The 19,994-nt window shown below is 41.5% G+C and overlaps 1 protein-coding gene across 6 annotated transcripts in view; it reads right to left on the bottom strand.

The window, feature by feature from the left end:
• The window catches only part of LARGE1 (LARGE xylosyl- and glucuronyltransferase 1), a 288,816-nt gene that overhangs the window by 8,253 nt on the left and 260,569 nt on the right, over nt 1–19,994 (bottom strand). For all 6 annotated transcript variants that reach the window (XM_046939033.1, XM_015285413.4, XM_015285402.4 and 3 more), the window contains 4 exon segments: nt 19,204–19,367; nt 14,712–14,990; nt 8,617–8,763; nt 3,185–3,380 (listed from right to left, as the gene is read on the bottom strand). In XM_046939033.1, the coding sequence (XP_046794989.1) occupies nt 3,185–3,380; nt 8,617–8,763; nt 14,712–14,990; nt 19,204–19,367 (786 nt within the window).

The following is a 19,994-nucleotide window of genomic DNA, read 5'->3' as shown; positions in this document are numbered from 1 at the left end:
TTTATTCACCAAACAAAATACAATCGATCCAGAAGATACTGAAAACTACTGGGTTAAGATGCTACCAAAAAACAGGTGTTTGAGGAACACAGCCCAACATGAAGGTGCTAAGGGTGCAGTGCTGTCTCAGAGACACTGAGGAAACAGCAGCGCCTGTTGGACATCTAGGTGCAGCTGCAGCTTTGTGGCTGCTCCTTTCTCATTAAGGGAGTGTCTGTTCCCTGGTAGGCAGTGCAAAAGCAGTAAATACTTGTGCCAAGTGACAATCTGTCATATATGGGAATGGGCCCCACTGAGCTTGTTAGGGATGACAAGCACGGAGGAAGAGCAAAATAATCTGGTGTTCACAGGCAGAAGTCTTTTAGTTGGAAAAAAAAAATTAGAACTAATGTGAAATCAAACACAGAAACAAAGGCTGCCATGATGGAATGAGGAGAGATGATAAACAACAAACTGCGTAATAACTCTGCGGGACCTTAACATCAAGGCCTGAATCTGCAGAGGAAGATAAATCCCCCTCATATAATCTTTTCTGTTGTGCATCTCATTCTATTTCCATCTCAAGTCTATAATCCTAAAAGTCGGTGCCTGTTTATGCTCTGCAGTGTAAACTGTTCAGCACAGCAATGCTCCATCCCTGAAAGGCCTTTAGGCACATAAAAGATTCCAAAAAAAATACTAGTCTGCTGCTAATGAGCCCCTTTGAAAGATGCTGGGCTGGGCTGGAAAATGATGCTTACAGTCTAGTTCCACAGTCACTGGAAGAGCAGGCAAAGGTTTCCTAATTGCCCATCCCTACCACAAGAAAATGTCTGTTGAGAAAGGAAAGCGCTTGTGGGAACCTCTGTTCCTACCTCACACGTTATAAATGCTTCAGACAGTGACTGTCATTATCTATGTATTTTTACAGCATCCAGCTCAGTGGACATCTGTGTGCCCCTAGAATAATAATGAAGATTATCTCCAAGTTGTGCTGCTTTGAAGGATGGTTAGTGGCACAGGCTCTTGGTAAGGAGTCTCCCACAGTCCTTCTGACAGACACTGCAGTTTCAAGGAGCTGGGAAATAATTCAATTGAGGAGCTGTTTTGCCTGCTGATAACAGAGCCAGCCAAATAGCTGGCAGCAACCTGATCTGATGCTGAAGCCGAAGGAATGCCTTATGAATGCTTGGTGCAGTGTTCCCTCGTTTTTAAGGAAGGGGTGTCACCCCATTTATCCCAATTCCTTCCTCCTACATTAAAGGAGCAGCCAGTGGAAGGAGAAAGAATTCAGGAGATGGATCAAAATATGCAGCAGGAGTGGTTGGGAGATCAAAGCTCCCTGAAGAAAAATCCTAAATAAGCCCCAGCTAGGGACACATCTGAATTTATTGCAAGGAAAACAGAACAACAGGGTAGCGTAGCATATTTCGGGCTAGCCCAGGGAATTTGGTATTTCTAGCTGCCACAGGGGAAAGTGGTATGTCTCCTCCAGGGTGACTGTGTGGAAAAACAGGCCAATACCCGTGTCATTACAGATGAAAGCAAAACTTCTTTTCAGTGTGTTTTTAAGGCCGAAAGAGTGAGAAAAACAATTTCCCAACTTAGTTAGTTCTGTCCCAATGGCCATTTAAAATACCTACGCTATGATCAACTTTGAAAAATGTTCCAATTTCTTACATTTAAGTCTGTATGCTAAGCAAATGTCTCTGAACAAAAGAGTTAAATCATGAGTGCCAAATGAGAGATGCCAGTGGGAATGCAAGCCTTGATACTCAGATCAACAAATAATACATCATCGCACTGGCATTCTCCACAACTGATAGTTAATTGATTAGTGTTTGGAAAGTGCACAGGAAAATTAAACTGCTATGGCAGAGCAATTATTATTAATGATAACATAATGGACAATATCTTTTATGTAGTCTGTAGTCATTTTTTTTTCTCAACGTAAGTAGGCAAGGATTTGTTGTGAATGCCCTTTTGCAAACGGGGGCAAATGGCATGCAGCGCAAAGTGATTATGTGGTTTTGCAACAGAAGTAGAAAATATTCTACCCACATACTTGCTTGCATGAAAAACACTGTATCCTGCACCCCAAAGACAGAATCTCCCAATAACTTGCTGTATGTCTTGTGCTGCTCTGCTTCATGTAAGCTGGTAAGAATTGGGCAGAGAAGGACCTGTCACATCTCAGATCCATGTTGTCATAGCAGAAGTTAGCAAAGTGGCATACAGCTGGCCAAGAGGTACGGTTTTTCAGTTAACGTGAAATGCTACTAGCTCAAAACCTGGAACTGCAGGCAAACTCAAAACAAACAAACAAAACCCACCAAAATAAATGGAAACGCCAAGATCCAGACCCTGCTGTTTAACATACTGGTTAGTTTCACATCCAAGAACAGCAGGGAAGTGCAAACTGCCATTTCATGGAGAGCTCCCATGGAGCCATAACCACTGCCAGCCTAAAAATCTGGGACTGTGGCACGGAATTTGGCAGCTCTGAGAGCTCTGGTGACAGTCTGGGGCTTTCGAGGTTTCTTTGCATCCTTATTCTTATATATTCTGCACAGAAGCACCAGCCCAAGCCCCAAATCCAAGAGGCAAGTAGCCCAAGGATCAAATACCTCGATCCTCTGGAGTGTGTCACGTAGCCAGAGTCCCCAGAAACGTGGAGTCCTTGGCTTTGCTGAGATGAGCTCTAAATCCAGGCCAGAAATTGAAGGTCCTTGCCTTGGTTTCAATTTGGGATTGCCTTCTGAATTCTAAATTAGCAGCTGGGACTCATCAACCTCTATTTAACTGCGAAGCTTCCAGTCAGGTCTATAGTTCCCCAGGTCTATAGTAGGTGATGGGGCTGGTAGCAAGTGCTGGGCAGGAGGCATCACACTATTCCAAGAGAACAGCTTATGCAGCACTGTCAAATGAACTAAGGAATCACAGAACGGCTTAGGTTGGAAGGGACCCTAAAGAACATCCAGTTCCAATCCCCGTGCCATGGACATGGTTGCCACCTACTAGATGAGGAAATTCTCTTTAATGCTTGACAAGGACTAAACTGCACATTCCCTGCTCAGAAAGCCCTCACTAAGCAGTTAATGAGGCCAGATGAGCACTTCAGTAGTGCAGAAGGTGGATGTCATTTAACAACCCTGCTGCCCGCCCCCAGCGCCCTGGGTGAGTTATGCAGGCGTCATCTCCTCACCTGTGCATCCAGCTCCATGATGTGAGCTACTTTGTTCCAGCCAAATCCAACAAACCGTCTGTCATACTCTGGGCAGTCCTTCCTCACAACGACGTATGGCTCGAAGTCTGCTTCCCACTCCACACGGTAGGGGGTGGTGGCTGTTCGCCATTTGGCAAAGTTGGTTGGCGCATGCCCTTTTGTCCAGACGTGATACCTTAAGCAGACATAAATTGCATGGACAGGGGGAAGCAATTAAACAGGATGCATCTTGGCGAGGCTACAAAACGTTACTTGTTAGATAAAAGGTTCAAAAATAAGGACGTTAGCTTGCAGTTCACATTGTCATTTTCAGGATGTATCAGAGGCAATTTCTAGGGCTATTTCCAGCACACTTCCCACAGCCTCGATGTGCTCAATGCTTAAACACATCTAGATGGTGAAGGGTAGTGTGAAAACACTACCTAACGCTCATGTGAGAAACAATTACAAAATACACAGACAGTTCATCCACACTGCAAAGTGCTGCTTCTTGTTCCTAGCAACCAAGTGGTGGTATCAGCGCTCTAAAATCAGCATGAAATCCTGCAGCTCTCTTAAGGCCCTGAAAATTAGCTATTTCTACACCACAGTGACATTCACGATCTGCTTTATATGTAATTTTATAATTTGTATGAGAGACACCTGCAGCTCCGGATAGATGTTCTGTTTTATTAATTACTGTTATTTCTATGGTAGGAGCCAAAGTGCATAATTAAATTAATAAGTAAAATACCACATAAGAGCTTTCTGCTGCACTTTCTATATTGCAGGGAGTGCCCATGTGATCCCGACTAAGGTAATCAATTTGATTTACAGAAAAAGATCCTTTTATACTTCGTTAATTTTGTTTAGGCCACAGCGGGTTCCTTCCAAGCACAGCTTGAATCCACCCCATTAGTGCCAGGGTCAATGATTCTCTCGCCCACTTACTTTTCTTATACCTTTCCAAAAATCAATGAGACAGGCTCTTTCTGCAGACTCATAGATTAAATAATGAAACAAAGGCATAGCAGGCCATCTGTATTACAGTGTTCTGAGATGTGTAACAGAAGGGGCAAAACAAACATCCTGCCAGTTTGTAATGCAAGGTACATGAAATACACAAGGATGACTCATGTACTCAAAGTGTTGAGATTTAAGCTTTAACTATTTGCAGAATTGGGACCTGAGGCAATGGCTCAAGCCAGAAATTCTCACCATGTTGCAAGCCATTGCTAGAAACAGAGACACAGAATCATAACCCAAGAGTTGCCACTTTGGCTCTGTGTTCATATGGCTTACCACTGGACAAACAGAGAAGTGCTCAGCTTCACCGACTCCTTGTTCAGGGGCAGAGAAGGAGGATGGAATTACTAGGACAGCAGTGGTGTCCCAAGGAACTTATGGTCCTTTGAAGGCTGCATTTCTAACTTATACACAGATTGCATCACTTTCAGCTATCTGCTTTGAGGACCAGGGAAGAAAGCCCTTCTGTGTTAAAAAAACTGACAGTGAATTAACTAACCAGAGGTTATTAGAAACCAGTGCCAGATTTTAAAAGAAGCTTACAGTCTGTAATGGCCTCTGGAACCATTTCCAAAAAACCCATTCCTTTTCTTGGCTCTTTCAGGAAATAACACTGTAACCTATGCAGCCACTAATGGGCAGCTGTCTACACTGGAAAAAATGCAGTCATAATGCAGAGCTTAAAATGATACGGAACTGTGGAAGACGCTGTATCTTCTAACATCTTACCTCTGGCATTTTGAAATTAATTATGATGATAATAATAATGACTACTAAACACTCACAAAGTGATTTGGATCTTCAAAGCCTCATGCAAACTTTGGTTAATTGAGAGATTCCTGCAGAGAGTCAGGCAAATGCTGCTGTTCTTCTAGTAAAGCTCTCTCACTGATTAACACAGTGGGTGGAACAGGACACTAACCATAAAAACATCACTTACTTTTGCCCCTTTCTGGGGATAGTAGTATAAGCACACACATTAGCTAAGGTGTAACCTCTGTGAGAGGAGAGAGTGGACCAGCAGGAAAGCTAAAATTGCAGGGAACAGACAATGAAGAGAAAATAGGGAAGTGAGATTGGAGAGACAAAAGAAAGCAGAAAGAAAGGAACGGGCCAAACCATAACAGAGAAAATAATACCAGAGATCTTCTACTTGCCTCTTCAGAGCAACTGATGTGAGTGGAAGGAAAGAGGCAGACAAAGTGGCTGATGTCAGGACAAAAAGGAAAATGAGTACAGGATGGTCAAATAAGGTATACATACTGTTTATAATGAAATCATAAGACTAGAAGCTAGAATTGTGAGAGTTTAAGACTACATACATGTATGTACAAAGAGTATGTGCCAGGTATTATGCCTGCATATAAATAAGTGGTCAGACACTGGAATGGGCTGCCCAGAGAGGTGGTGGAGTCACTGTCCTTGGAGGTGTTCAGGGAACATTTGGACGTTGTGTTGAGGGACATGGTTTAGTGAGAAGTATTGGTGATGGGTGGATGGTTGGACTAGGTGATCCTGTGGGTCTTTTCCAACCTTGGTGATTCTATGATTCTATGATTCTAAGTGCACACATAGTCTGTTGGAGCTAGGTCTTAGCCTAGCTAATCATCATGTGAAATGTACTGCAAAATGAGCATACACAGACATCATTGCACGATGTTCTTATAGGGGAAGCTACCATAAAAGAGTGTGCCATTTCCAACAGATTTTGTTTTAGGTAATATAACTGTAGAAAATGGTTCACTGTCTGTATTGGTCTTCCATCAGCAGGACAAATGAGTAAATCTAGTTTTCCTGCTCAGATCCTTCTCATCCAAGATTTAAACACACACTGAATTTTAAGGCCATGCTCAATCTCACAGACTCCTGGAAGAAGTTTGTCTTGGTGAAAATAGTGACTATGACATTTTCAAGCACAGCAGAAATTTAGAAAAATCCCAACAAAGTCACCTTCTCTGGAGAAGAGAATCTTCAGGGGACACCTCATTATGGCCTCCCAGTACTCGAAGGGAGCTCATAAGGAGGAGGGAGACTGACTTTTTAGGACAGGACAGGGGGATAAGGATTTAAACTAAAAGAAGGGAGACCTAAGTTATAAGTTAGGAAGAAAATCTTTACGCAGAGGGTGGTGAGGCACTGGCACAGGCTGCCCAGAGATGGTGGATTGTGCATTGTGGATGCAATCATTTAATTAGTTAATCAGTCATTGTTGGTTATGTTTTCTCAATGTGATACATCTCCTACCAGCTGTGGCTTTCCGTGAGCCTGAAAGCTGGGTAGGCAGTACATTTGTGGTTCATCAGCTACCACCCAACCACAAGGCAGGCACGTCCTCGTGAGGCACAGTCACTGGCAGCACCTGCACACAAAGCCAGCAATCCGTGACAAAGCATCCCACCGCTGCAGAGGGTTTCCACCCAGCACACCCAGTCATCCACAGATGCTCACGTCTTCCTTTTTCTTTTGGTGCTGACTGGGGGATGTAATTGAGAGCTGTTTTGTATTTCTTAGCTGCCCAGAGGTAGAAAAGGTCACCATTTGGAAAAAGAGGTGACAAAAGCAATTTCAGCCAAGGAAAGATCGTAATCTATAGTGTGGTGTGAGGGACTGGGATGCTGCAGGCACTCTCAGCAATCACTGTCACAGCAGTCCTCCCCATCTCCCTCCCACCTGCTCAGCCTTGAATTGCAGCATTATTAAAGCACCTTGAAGGTGGACGTGGAAATTCTCAGCCCAGATCACAGCTGCTTTGTGGCTGCTGATAGATTTCAGCAATGAAATGAGCGAAAGTAAACTAGGGAAGCATCTGTAAAATGTATCCTACATGAATATGTAAACCAGCTACAGAACTCACATCCTCCACTTCTTATTTAACCTTGCCCTGGCAAAACTCCCACTAATGTTAAAGAGATATTTGTGTGAGACTTGAGAAAGGACCTGCAAATCTGGCTGTGTACCTAACATGCCAACATGCTGAACAGCCTAACAATGAAATCTGTAGTGGAAGACCACTGCTGCACAGGCTGAAAATTTGGCTGCTGGTGGAATGTAACAACTGTAAATCCTGAGGATGTTACTTTCCACTGGAAGGATTTTTTCTTTCAATTATGGGAGAAACAAATATTTTCTGTCAACAAATATATTGTCATTTTGCATATCTTCAACTGCTAAAGAGCCATAGGAGAGAGAAAAATGCTTGGTCTGTCATTACCCTCATGTAATTTTCAAGAGAGAGGCATGACTCCCTAATAATTCAGTCATCTTGAGCTTCTATTTCAAAGTAATCACTTCTTGTAGATGGAGGGTCAGAATTATGTGTTCCAGGCTCACACAGGCTGTTTGCTCTGACATCTGCATAAAGCGACATGAAAGAAGGGTGGCTGCTGCATAATGCAATGAATGGAAGAACTGCAAGGAAAGCTCTAAGGTAAGGAAAGGATGGGAGAGGTGATAAAGAGCTCTGCTGGACATGGATAATACTCAGTGTTTTCATAGTTCTTATCTCTAGATCTTGAAATACTGTATAAAGGAGAGGTGAACACTGTTACCCGCATTTCAGAGATGGAGAACAAAGATGTAAGAAAGAGAACTGATTCATGTATCACCTCTCAGCGGGGCAGTAGCGGAGCTGGGACAAGAACACAGGTCTCCTAAGCCCCCTCTCTGTGCAGTATCTTAAGGCTATATTGTACTCTTGCCATCACTATGATCCTTTACAATTGTCTGCTAATCAGACCTTACCACACACCCATGAGACGGTTAACCCCTGGTAGCCATATTTTAAAACTGAAGAGTCTGGCAGATAATAGAAGTGAGTTGTTCACAGCCACAAAAGGAGTCTGTTTCAGAGAGGAACTCCAAATTTAGGTGTTCTTCGCTTCTCAACTCTAGTCAGAGTTGACTTTTACCTCTGCATTGTGAAACTACAGCTATTTAAGCAGCTATTTCATACTTCATAAGAGCACATGGCAAGCCTGTATTTGTTTTTCCAATCAGTCAGTGAGGAAGTGAACCGATGAGCAGAGAGAAATTATTTTTGGTCACATGAGGGACACAGCTATCCAGATAGTATTTGGCAGCCAAGAAGCAAATTACATGCACATGAGTGTAATGGTCACGCCTGATTTCATAGAGCAATAAAAAATGATGAAAATAAAACAAATTCAATTTAACATCTGAAGTCTTTCCGTAGAGGAGTATAATGCTAGATAAAATGCTAAGCTTACAGATGGAATATGTCCACATATGACTGTTCACTGCTTCTCTATGAAAAGGGAAAAATATCCAATATGTTTCTTAATGGAGCTAGATAGCTGACAGAAAAAAGAAAAATCAAATATTCACAGAAAGTCAAAAAAATCTTTAGAGGTAATGAACAAAGGTTCAATGATAGTACTTTCCATTACCTGAATGTGAAGAGGGTTCCCATGTCCAACATAGATAGCAGCTCTGCTTTTGACTTGGGGAAGGAGAGGCGGTAGCGTAGAGTCTCAAAAGCAGGTATGATCAGAGCTTTCTTGGTGTTAGCCAGGTCTAGCTGGGTGACTGACTTCCTGGCAAAGAGAAACAACAAATACAAGCAGGAAAATGTTAAACTGAAGAACTTCTTTGGCATTTCAAAATAAAGAGAATGGGCAGTTTGATACTGCAAATGTGACTGTGGCCCATATTCTTTACTAAGAGTACACCGTTCTTTCCTCTCCAAGGGAACAGATATCTGCCCTCAAGAATACCGGTTGCCATGAAGGTCAGCCTTTGTCCTAGGCAAGCCAAAAGGACATGGTAAATTAGCAGAAGTGTTTCTTGATGATTGTTCCTCATGTTCTCCTATGAAGAATGGTTGAGAGATTTGGGTTTGCTTAGCTTGGAGAAGAAGAAGCCCTGGGAAGACTTCACTGAGGCCTTCTAATACTTGAAGGGAGCTTGTAAGAAGGAGATATTGACTTTATACATAGTCTGATAGTGACAGGACAAGGAGCAAAGGCTTTAGACTAAAAGAGAAGTTTAGGTTAGATGTTTAGGTTAGATACTCAGAGAGCAGCCAGGCACTGGCACAGGCTGTCCAGAGAAGTTGTGGGTGCCAATCCCTGGAGGCATTAAAGGTCACGTTGGATGGGGCTCTGGGCAGTCTGATCTAGTGGTGGGCAATCCATGGGCAACCCCATGGCAGGGGGATTGGAACTGGGTGGGTTTAGATTGGTCCCCTCCACTCTAAGCCATTCTATCACGATGCCCATGATAGTGTCGAGCTCAAAGCTTTGTGCTACTGAGAAGAGTTGTTCATTGGGTGCTCTGAGATACATCACTTTCTGCCTTCTTTTGCTTCAAGTTGTGCAGCGTGGAGACTGCTTCAGTGGGTGTGTGCATGCACGCACACATGCGTACTGCATTTTGCACAAAAGAGGCCCTAGGACAATTGCAGCAGGACAACAACAGCTTGGCAATCTTATGCACGGCCTGCCAGAGGTATTCCATCAATTCTTTCCTAACAAACTAAAGCCTCAAGAAAAAGAAAGAGAAGTTACTTTTCCATTCCCCAACTGAATCTTAGCATGCTTGTCATTAGAAATAACTCTGTCTCGATTTTCCTTTCATTATCTTTATATTTCATAAGAGAAATATGCTTCTCTTTCCCTGTCAAAGTCAGTTCCTCTTAACAGGATTCACTGTCCTGACTTTTATGTTACTGCAACAAGCAATCAAGGACAATGTTGACAAGCACAAAATTCTCTACAGCCTTATAAGATGAAAGAATTTGGATCACTGTCATAATACCAGGAAAACCAAACAAAACAATTTCCTAGGCCCAGAATACCTAGAATTTATTTCTACTGCCATCAGATAAAAAGGAAAAGAGATGGGCTATTTAATAAAATCTGAATTTTAGAGAATTCATATTGCCCTATGGGCCTGTTCTATAAAAAGAAATGTGTTCTGAGAGCCCTACTGTATAGTTTGCATTGTTTAAAGAACCTCTGCCACATTCCACTGAACTTTTCACAACTGAAGGATTTTAACAATGTCTTATCATAACTTTTCTTTACTTTCCTCACTGCCTTCTCCCTCACCATCACTAATGGCTAAGATATCTGCATGTAAATAGATGACTCCTTCACAATCAGCCCCCATGACCTTCCAGAATCACTGAGCAGTGCCAGCAGCTGGTCTTTATGATGCTTGTAATGTTTCTTCCCCTTCACACCTTCTCTGCAAGCAGGGCACGCTAACACAGTTACTCTGACAACATCTCAGGCTTTCTGGACTCTGTGCAATCTGTCAGCCTTGAGCGGTGCAGCTTTGAGGATTCAGTTTGAGGAAGAAGCAGATAATGTTTGCAGTGATGCTCATCCTTTGGGCTCTGCAAGGAAAGAGCAGCTTCCATTTATGGCTCCTGCTGTCTCTTTGATGGAGAGCTCTGAAGTCCCATGCAAAAATCAAGGTCCCAGCTGTGCTTGGCACTGCTCAAGGAGAAGGATACAATCCTGCCCACCAAAGTTCACAGCCTGAAGTTGAACAAAGCTAAAGCAGATGTAGGTATCAAGCAGGGGTAACAGCAGAGGCTGTCAGGCAGAGCAAACTGCGTTGCAACCAGTGCCGAGCATGACTCATTTTCTAAGATATGGGATACAAGCACTAAAACGATGTGGATATTTGTTCTGTATGCTCCCTACTCTTGTCATCTGCAAATTTAGTACTGGTGTCAGTGGCTGAACTGGGCCTTAGATCTCCTGTCGGAAACAACAGATGACAGTAGCGTTACAAATAAAACCAAGGGCAGAGTGAACAAACTGATACATGAGGCTGAAATCACTGGCACAGTCCAAGGTGAGTACAAAAAGAAAGGTAAGCGGAGAGAAGCGGAAGTCTGAAAACAAGATGCTTGTAGTAGATGCAATCAAACATAGAGAAAGCAGAGGTGAAAGAGTGAAATATCACAATGTGATAACCTTTGCAGAAATATATTCAAGAGAAATGTGAGAACCTGAGGTACACAGTGCTAAGGCCAAAGGGGAGGGGTTCACCAAAAGTGAGCTGGGAGCTGAGACAGCAGCACAGATCTCTGAGAGCAACAGCCTGCTTTGGATGCAGACTACATGATGCAAAGGAATGACATAAGGTGAAGAAAGAATCAGTGCTGATAACCAGGTGTGGGATCTGAGTGACAAAGGACAAGAGAGACCATGTTAAAGATAGGGAAGTTTTGGTAGAGAAGAAAACATCTTCCATTTTCTTCTGACATCCATAACTGGTGGTCTGCTCCTGGAACTGTCAGCTGAAAATCTAACTTCCTCCTATTGGAAGCAAATCCATTTTTCCTTTTTTGTGTAGTGGCATCTTTCCTGTTTCAAGCAGAGGTGCCATTTGCTGGCTGACTGGTTTCATGAGACTTGGAATATAAGATTTCCACTGCTAACTGTTGCAAATTATGTAGAATATAACGTGAGGAATATGTTTGACTATTTTACAAACCGGCAATGGGGAAACTGTTTAACTCCTTCACTATACTTGTGAGTGTGTATATATATACTTGTGAGTACTCCTGACTATACTTGCTGGGTTCAGTAACATCAATCCTTCAGCCATTTTTCTCCATCTGTACTTTTCCCCAGACCCTAAATCAAGGAGACAAGATTTCATGAAGTGGTTTCTCTTTGCTAGTGTTGTCCAGGAAACCGTTTCCCAGGCACCTTTGTGTTCAGACCCGATGTATGTCATTCTGACACACCGAGGGTTGGGTTAAATTTTTAATTTACCAATCAACCCTGTTTTTTGTAAAGCATAGAAGAAATGAACTTTAGATCACAAGGACTCCTCAGAGGCTGAATGAAGAGCGTTGAGTTCAATCTTTGCATCTCCACAGTCCTTTCCAAACATTAACAAACAGCTCTCATCCTCAAGTGGGCAGATAATATCATTCCCATTTCTGGAGAATAGGGAAATTCAGACACAAAAATGTTTTCACTGAATTCAGGAAAGAAAGAAAGAAAGAAAGAAAAAGTTCATTAATTCGAATTATCTTCTACCGTTAGGACCCTAAGTGATTAGCTCAAGATCAGTGGAGGCAATCACGGGGTTTGTAACAGGAACTGAAGAGTTGTCAGTCCAGTGTTAAATTAATCAGTATTTTCATCCTCTCTACAAAAGCAACCAACAAAGGCATCCAACAAATAGAAATTAAGGCACAAGATAAAGTGTGATTCTTTCTGAGATACTAAAGATCAACCAGAAATACTTCATCATTCGTGTTTCAAGGGACAGGTTTGTAACCTGTGAACAGAGTTTGGATGTGAGCTCTCATTTAATGCTAATGTGCCCCTGGAAGAAAAGGGCAAATTTTATACAAATGTGTCAGGAAAGAACTTTAGTGCTAGCTGTGACAACTATAGATAGCATAAAGAAGCAGCTTGTCTAGTTATTTTATGTCAGATGAGCCTTTAGGATGACCTAGACACCTCACTTGCTGCAACCAGAAAAAGCCTTTAGCTCCAGAGTAATGACAAGATGACCTCAGTAACTAATGACTGAAAGTGACAAAAGACTTCTACTCAGCACAGACCACAAAAATGTCTGAGTTCTGTAAACAGGAAATCTTTAAATGATACACTTCTTCCCTTCTCTGTTTTACAGAAGAGTAAGACAAGACAAAAAGGGGTTTTGATGGAGATTAAAAGCACTGAAATGACCTTACTTAGTAGATGTGAACAAGCTCAATTAGCACAAATCTAAGTGCTATCAACAGACACCTAGAGGGACTGGTAACCAGCTTCTTCAAAACTGTAATCATTCACATACAACCTTCAAAGTAGGTTGAAAATGGTTTTCAAAACTGCTTTTTCTCTGAGAACACATACTCTGCAGAGACACAATAGATGGGACTCCACAAATTTGCAAGTGAGAGGGACTTGTCTGGCACATCCTGTACAAAGCAGTGCCTGAAACACCACCACCTCCATTTGCTTATGGTTGTCCTCTCTGAGGAAGCGAAGATGAACACGTGTGACAGCTCTCTAACAAACAGGTGCTGCCATTCAGACTGACGGCACTGATCAACTACCTGCAGAGACAGCAGGAACAATCAATGTGGGAAGATACAACACAGCCGTATTTAAAATAATCTCATTGCATCTCCCTGCTATTTTACTGAGAAAAATCATTATTGAAAAAACAACAAAAGACTCTAGTCCACACACACACAAATCCAGTTCCCTTTTACATAGCTGGTAGAAGCAGACCAGCAATTTCGATATTCCCAAGCAACAGAGATGCACAGTTAAGGTGGTGTAGGTTTCACAAAGGACTTGTAGAGCAATGCAAGATCTCAGCTGTTACAATGGTCAGTGCCAATCCTTCTTTTTCTGAACAACACCAATGTGTGGCACCACTGTGCATTTAGTTCTGTGATACACTGTCACCATATGAGAACTATTTCTATGGCTGTATTGTATTAGGCACATTGTGGTATACCATTTTGTCCCCTCTCCCTTTCAATGCTGGCTTCCACAGGTGCACTGGGAAGCATCAAGGAGGGAAAAGTTGTATTTTTGATACTATAGGCCACTGTCAATAGCTGCTATACTGAAACAAAGGGATTGCTCTGTGAGTTTACCACACAGGAAGATAGATTTCTGTCTCTGCCCCAGCACCCCAGGCCTATGTACTGGAGGGGGTCACCTACAGACAGACCCTCACTGTAGCACTGTGGTCAAGTTTAACCAAACTCAGAGATGAAAAGCAAAACCGGTTAAGGACTAAGGAACTGAAATCCTTCTGCATGGCCACAGGGTGTCCTCCTTGCTCTATGTTTTGGCCTCAGATGACCAGCCCCTGTAGGGGAAAAAGGTCTTTATTAAAAATAGCTCTGTTCATGGATCAGAGGTCTGCAGTTTGCTCAGCCCAACTTGCTCACATTTATTATCATACAGTACATACTGAGGTTACTCTTCCCGGTTTCTTTACGCTAATTATTTTGCCTCGACAGGTGCTGGCATTACAGTCATATTCCTGAGATGGCTAGACCCTCACTGTGTTTCCAAGCTATGGAACTGGATAAAGAGCATGTCACAGGGGCAACAACTTCATTCATGTTTTGCATGCTTTTTCTGTCACTGACACTAAGAACTCGGAATGCTTGAGGATACTGCCCAGTTCACATCTCTGCTAACACTGGATGCTACTGTACATTTAATGATCCTTAGTCCAGTACAGTTCTCAAATCGATTCTTCTCCTGCACTAAGGGAGTGATTCTGGTGGCTAACAGGGCTCACATTAGACCTTAGCTTTTTCTTTTGTAACTATATTATATCACTTCCAGTTTCAGCCTCTTCCTCTACCGTAAAAATTATTTTGCTCTGCTGGGCATTGTCACACTTTAAACATCTACAAGCTGCCTTTTTCAGATCTGCTCAAATTGCACAATTTTGGGAACGCGTGAGAAGGTTGGAGTAACAAGGACAGAAAAAGTGTGTAGCAGTGGAAGGCCATCCTCCACTTTCCATTTACCTGAGGTACTCGTAGAGTCCATACATGGGTAAGAAGTCAATGTCAGACAGAAACATGTATGGTGTGCTGATGTGCTTCATGGCCACATTCCTCAGAAGATTCACTGGGTAGAACTGGCCCTCCTTGTATACAATGTGGTAGCCGACATTGTGGCGGCTCATGAGTACTTCTGAGCCCTGAGCATAACGCAGAAATTGCTGGGCTTCTGCATCAGAAAGATAGAGTGCCAGGCTGATCGGACCTTCCCAGTGTTTGCAGATGGCTTCAAGCATCTGGAGCCTGAAAGAGGAAGGGTGAGAATAAGAAAAGGCTGTCTCCCTGTCTGGGACTCTTTTTCATCTCATTAAATACAGCTGTCTCTATCTAAGTGAGACAGATTGGGGTCACTTTATATCCTGTGGAAAGCAATAAATATTTCTGCAGCACAATTCATCTTATCTAAGTCTATGTCTCCTTCTGGACAGATGGATTGTGCCCTAGATACGCCTATGTCTCCACTGTGTACAATGGTGAGACAAAGATGGCCTTAGCTCAGATAGAAACATCCGCAAGGCAAATACGTAAAACAGTGCCTAGTGCCCAATTCACATTTTGCATCAAGATTTTGTCATACCCTAATACACTACTCTCCAAAAATCTTGAGGAGGACAAACATCTACAGACTAAGAAATCATTTCAGCTCCTGTTTATGGAAACCTCCCCAAATTATTTTTTAAGACAGTTAGTAAGATCTTAAAAGCTCTTAAGAACGGTAAGTCAAGGGAATACTGACTTCCATGAACATTTGCATTGACTGGAAAAAAATTCACTGACAGGGAAAGGGCAAATAGATGAAACATCAGTAGCAATGGGGTTTACTATGAGTAGGAAGCACGGAGAAAAGGAAGGGGAGAAATAGCACTGTCATGGAATATCAACAGAGCACTTTAGACAAAAATACCATTTAAAGTATTAATTTGCATATATTTTTAGCAATTCCTCCTCAAATTCCGTGGAATGATTTTTAAGACAGTTTGTATTGGTGAATATTTTTTAAAACTCCCAATAGTTACAATATTATTGAAGAAAATGTCAAGAAAGGACTACATATATAAAGTGAATCATACACATTCTGGTCAAAATAGATTAATCACTTTGTGCAGTTTAAACAAAATTGCCTTGAGATACCGGTTTGCCACCCAAAAATACATCAATAACTGATTACAAAGTCTCTTGAGTTAATATAAAGAGAAATGAACCTATGCAGTCTAGCCAATATTCTATTAAAAATTAAGAAGAGTAGACTATGCAACATGATAATCTTTCCTACGTTTCAAATCTGCATTACTAGATTTTTTTCCATTAATATTTATACAGTATATAAGAAAAGTTTTCTGCATCATTGTAATCAGAGAAAATAATTTCCCCCTGCTACTACCGCACTAAGCACTGCAGCAGAAAGGAATGATATACCAGCAAACACAAATTCTGATTTAACATTAATAGCTTTTTCCTGCGTTTCTGATGACATCCACAATGATATAATCATTTTGTCTTAGATATGAGATATTGCCTTTACTAGTCTACACGTGGTACATTATTTTCTTTTATCTGTTATTGAAACAAAGGTTATTATCAGCCTGAAACATACAGCTGAATTAGAAACACAGATCAATAAAAAGAATCTAAAAGGTATATGAAGTCTTTAGGCTTCAGATTGTACTAGTAACAAATACATAAAAAATACATTTTTTGCCTTTCTCCAACATCATGGAAACCTGTTAATCAGAAGGATCCATTTCACCAGCATTCAGATTTTGGGAATCTTTTATAAACTAAATAATTGCCTAGAAAGAAATGTAGTGAAACACCTTTCAAGGACTTGAAGCAGTGGACAAATGGCATACATAACTTATTTAAATGGCACACCTGATGATGCCTGCAAAGCCTTCCATGATAGTTAAATGGAAACTGGGTTTTGCTGGTATAAATTTCAAGCTGGACAGCTTAGTGCCCTTCAGAACACTCCATTTTGCTATGTCGTTCTCACTGACAGGCTCCACCTCTACGAGCTTGATACAGGGACTGCTGAGTGATGCCCCATAACCAGCACTCTGTAAGTTGTTAGGATTGTCTCTTTTGACCATAAAACTAAGAAATATAGGTTTCTAAGCTCACCAAGTTATTTCTTTGTTGTTATGTGTCTTGAGGAATGTGTTCTCTAGAGAAAATAAACTCTTACATTGTGAAATAAGTGAGGTCACCATTTAGTTGGTAAATTTTTAAGGTCTGTTTCAGTCAAGGGCATTTCACTGGAAATCAAATGTTTTGTGAGATTCTTTGTTTCCATTCTTCTTCTTAAGCATATTCAGCCAATTTACAAGTCATTTTGACCACAACCTCAAGCAGCCTAATCCTAATTTTGTCTTTCTTGCCCACATCCTCATCTCACATTTTTTAACTCCACTTTGATCATTGATTCCTAGATATATTCTATGCCTTATAGCAAGGCTGCCTAGCCAAGTACTTGAAAGCTGCCTATGAAGCCAGTGATGGGAACAAGCCATTATAAGACCAAACTTGTCACATCAGTATAAAAGCAACAATTAACCAACAATGACAAGACTGAATGAATTCTTTCTCAAAGCCTCCATCTACAGACATTAATGTTAGCTCCTAAGCAGCTCCACTGCCTTCCACTCCTCAAGCCTATAGCACAAACAGAAGCCTGTCACAACAGTCCTATCAGCCTCAGCTCCAGCAGGATGAGAATTGGAGACACGGGGAGTTGCTTTTCTGCCTTTCCTTATGTCAGCTGATCATCTGAAAGAACTAAGCAAGAGTGTGGCATATAGCACATTGTTTATGTACATGCCATCTTACATCTGAGACACTATTCTTAAATGTCTACAGCTGCGCCAGAGGAGTTTAATAAAAGTGGTCTAAAGAAGGTACGAAAAATAAAGCAGTAACTGAAAGATGTGAAAGAAAACAAAGCAGCTAAACAGCTCTTTGGTATGATATTATTTATTGATTTTAGCTGAAAGAGAGTATTTCCAGCTCAAATCAATAATTTATAGCAACACACCAAAGAAGTAGGGAAGATTTTTCCTGCACAGTATCAAGAGGGCTGTTCTTCCTGAATAAAAATGTGTGGTTCTGTCTATCAATAAAAACATGTGCCCCAGTGAGGATCCAGAAAGAGAAACAGATGCTCATACTTTGCATCAGTGCCAGTGAATCAGCACCAAGCCCCAGCTCATTCTTTTGAATTAAATTCTGGGGGGAAAATATACCATGTGCACAGACCAGCTTCTACTAATTTATTGTGGCACTCGCTCAGGGTCTGGTTTAATTTATTTCTTTAGTTTTGTACTCAAAGGTTTCTGAACACTTATGAAATGTTTCCTCAATTAAAAATCAATAGAACAGACACTGACGCACATCATAATACAACGTGCTGAGGCACTGCTGAAACAGAACAGCCCTCGTCCGTTCATGTTTATTTTTAAAACAGGCTGCAAATATTTTGTTGATGTGAATTTCTCTGACCCTTCTGGAATAGTGTTGACCTTCCACTAGTGTAGCAGTGGTGGTATTCATGGGTCTTACAGCATGCTGCCTGCGCTCCACCAAGTGAAATAGCAGTTGCCTGCTTATAAGCCAGTTTTTCCATGGTTTTATAACCCACTCTGATAGCAGCAACTACAAAGTTTAGAACAGATCTGAACGGAGAAGCAGGAAGAAAAAGAAGACTGACAATTCAAAGTACCACCGAGCTGGCTGATCTAGACCGAACTGTCAGAGCTTCTGAAATGCGACAATGGTGGGAATCATAAGGGAGCAAATGGAGCTTGCCATGAAATGGACTTTTTTTTTCCCCAAATTAAATACCGGTTAAATTCCACTCTGCATTGGGAATGAAAGTTGGAAAGAGTTATTAACTGTAGATATTATTTGGAAAATCTGTACAGAACTGCAGCGACTCCTATCAAAAGGTGATTTTTCATTTCACAGTAAACCTAAAAAGATTTTACTTTAAACTGCCCAGTTTGAAACTCAAATGTTTAGTTGTCGTTCTCATAAGGAAATCAAGTCACTAATTGACATTTTCTCCAAGGAGAAAACCAATGAAAACAATGTAAGATTGTCTGATGCAGAAATGCTGTATGTAAAACCTTAGATCAGCTACCACTGCTTGCTTAAGTCCGTCACAAACATCTCCTGTTATTCCTAAGTTACTGTGAAACTCCATAAACTAATAATGCCTGGCAACTCTGACAAGTAACAACTCCCGCAGCTCCAGTATTCAATCTCTCATGAGCTCTATTCATACTCCTATGTGAACTGTACAACTCTAGTCTGGGTGCACATGTGATGTCTACATGTGCTACTCCTACTGAAGAAAGATCTTACAGTATAACTGTTTCTGTTATTATTTTTTTCTCTCTAAAGCTACACATAGTGCTGTCAGAAAAGATTGTCTCGTGCTTCCAAATAAGATTTTCCTTACCTGTCCATTGAAAGCTGAGCCACCAGTGTTACATCAGTATTGTCCGAAGCAGGCTCGTATTCATAATGTAAAAAATACAAATGAGTGCGATGGACAGTGAAACGTTCTCGACGAAATTCATAGCACAAATCATCCTCATCCAGCTCAGACAACTGTTTCTGGAGCTGTAAGGTAAGAGTAGACATAAAAGTACGTTCTTTGCAATTCCTCTTGAAAGTCAGAGAGAATAAAGAGGTTGGAAATCTGTAGCACGATGCAACGTGGAGTGGAATTTCAACTCCACATACGTATCATAGTTTTCCCAAGCCTCACTCCTTCCAGTCAATGGACATGAGATAAGAAGAAAGGTCTTTTAAGTGAACAGATGTGGCAGACAGTCCATTGTATTATGGTCTACGTATTGCATATCTCATACATATTATGGACTTCCAACATCCAGGCTAGCAATGAAACAATGAACAATCACATTTAATACCACAAGTTTCAGAGCAAACGTTCCAATATGATGCATAAGGCCATTCCTTCTGTGAAGCAGTATTTTAAACTACTTGTAGACGTACAGCTCCAGTAGAGAAGACTCAGCAGCAGATTAAGTTCGTACCCTGAATTGAGCGATTCCCATTCTGCTGCCTCTGCTGGAGAACGCTAAGTGTTGCTAGGGGCATGGACAGACAGCTGGAAAAGTAACATCTTAAACTGAACATTAGTCGGTTTCCTGAGACACACGTATCTGCATCAGTATAATTTTGCAATGAAAATAATCTTTCAACTGCAGAAGAGCCAGAATTAAG

Source organism: Gallus gallus, chromosome 1, assembly GCF_016699485.2.
Source record: "Gallus gallus isolate bGalGal1 chromosome 1, bGalGal1.mat.broiler.GRCg7b, whole genome shotgun sequence".
NCBI classification, from domain to species: domain Eukaryota; kingdom Metazoa; phylum Chordata; class Aves; order Galliformes; family Phasianidae; genus Gallus; species Gallus gallus.
This window is presented reverse-complemented; position numbering and strand designations above follow the sequence as displayed.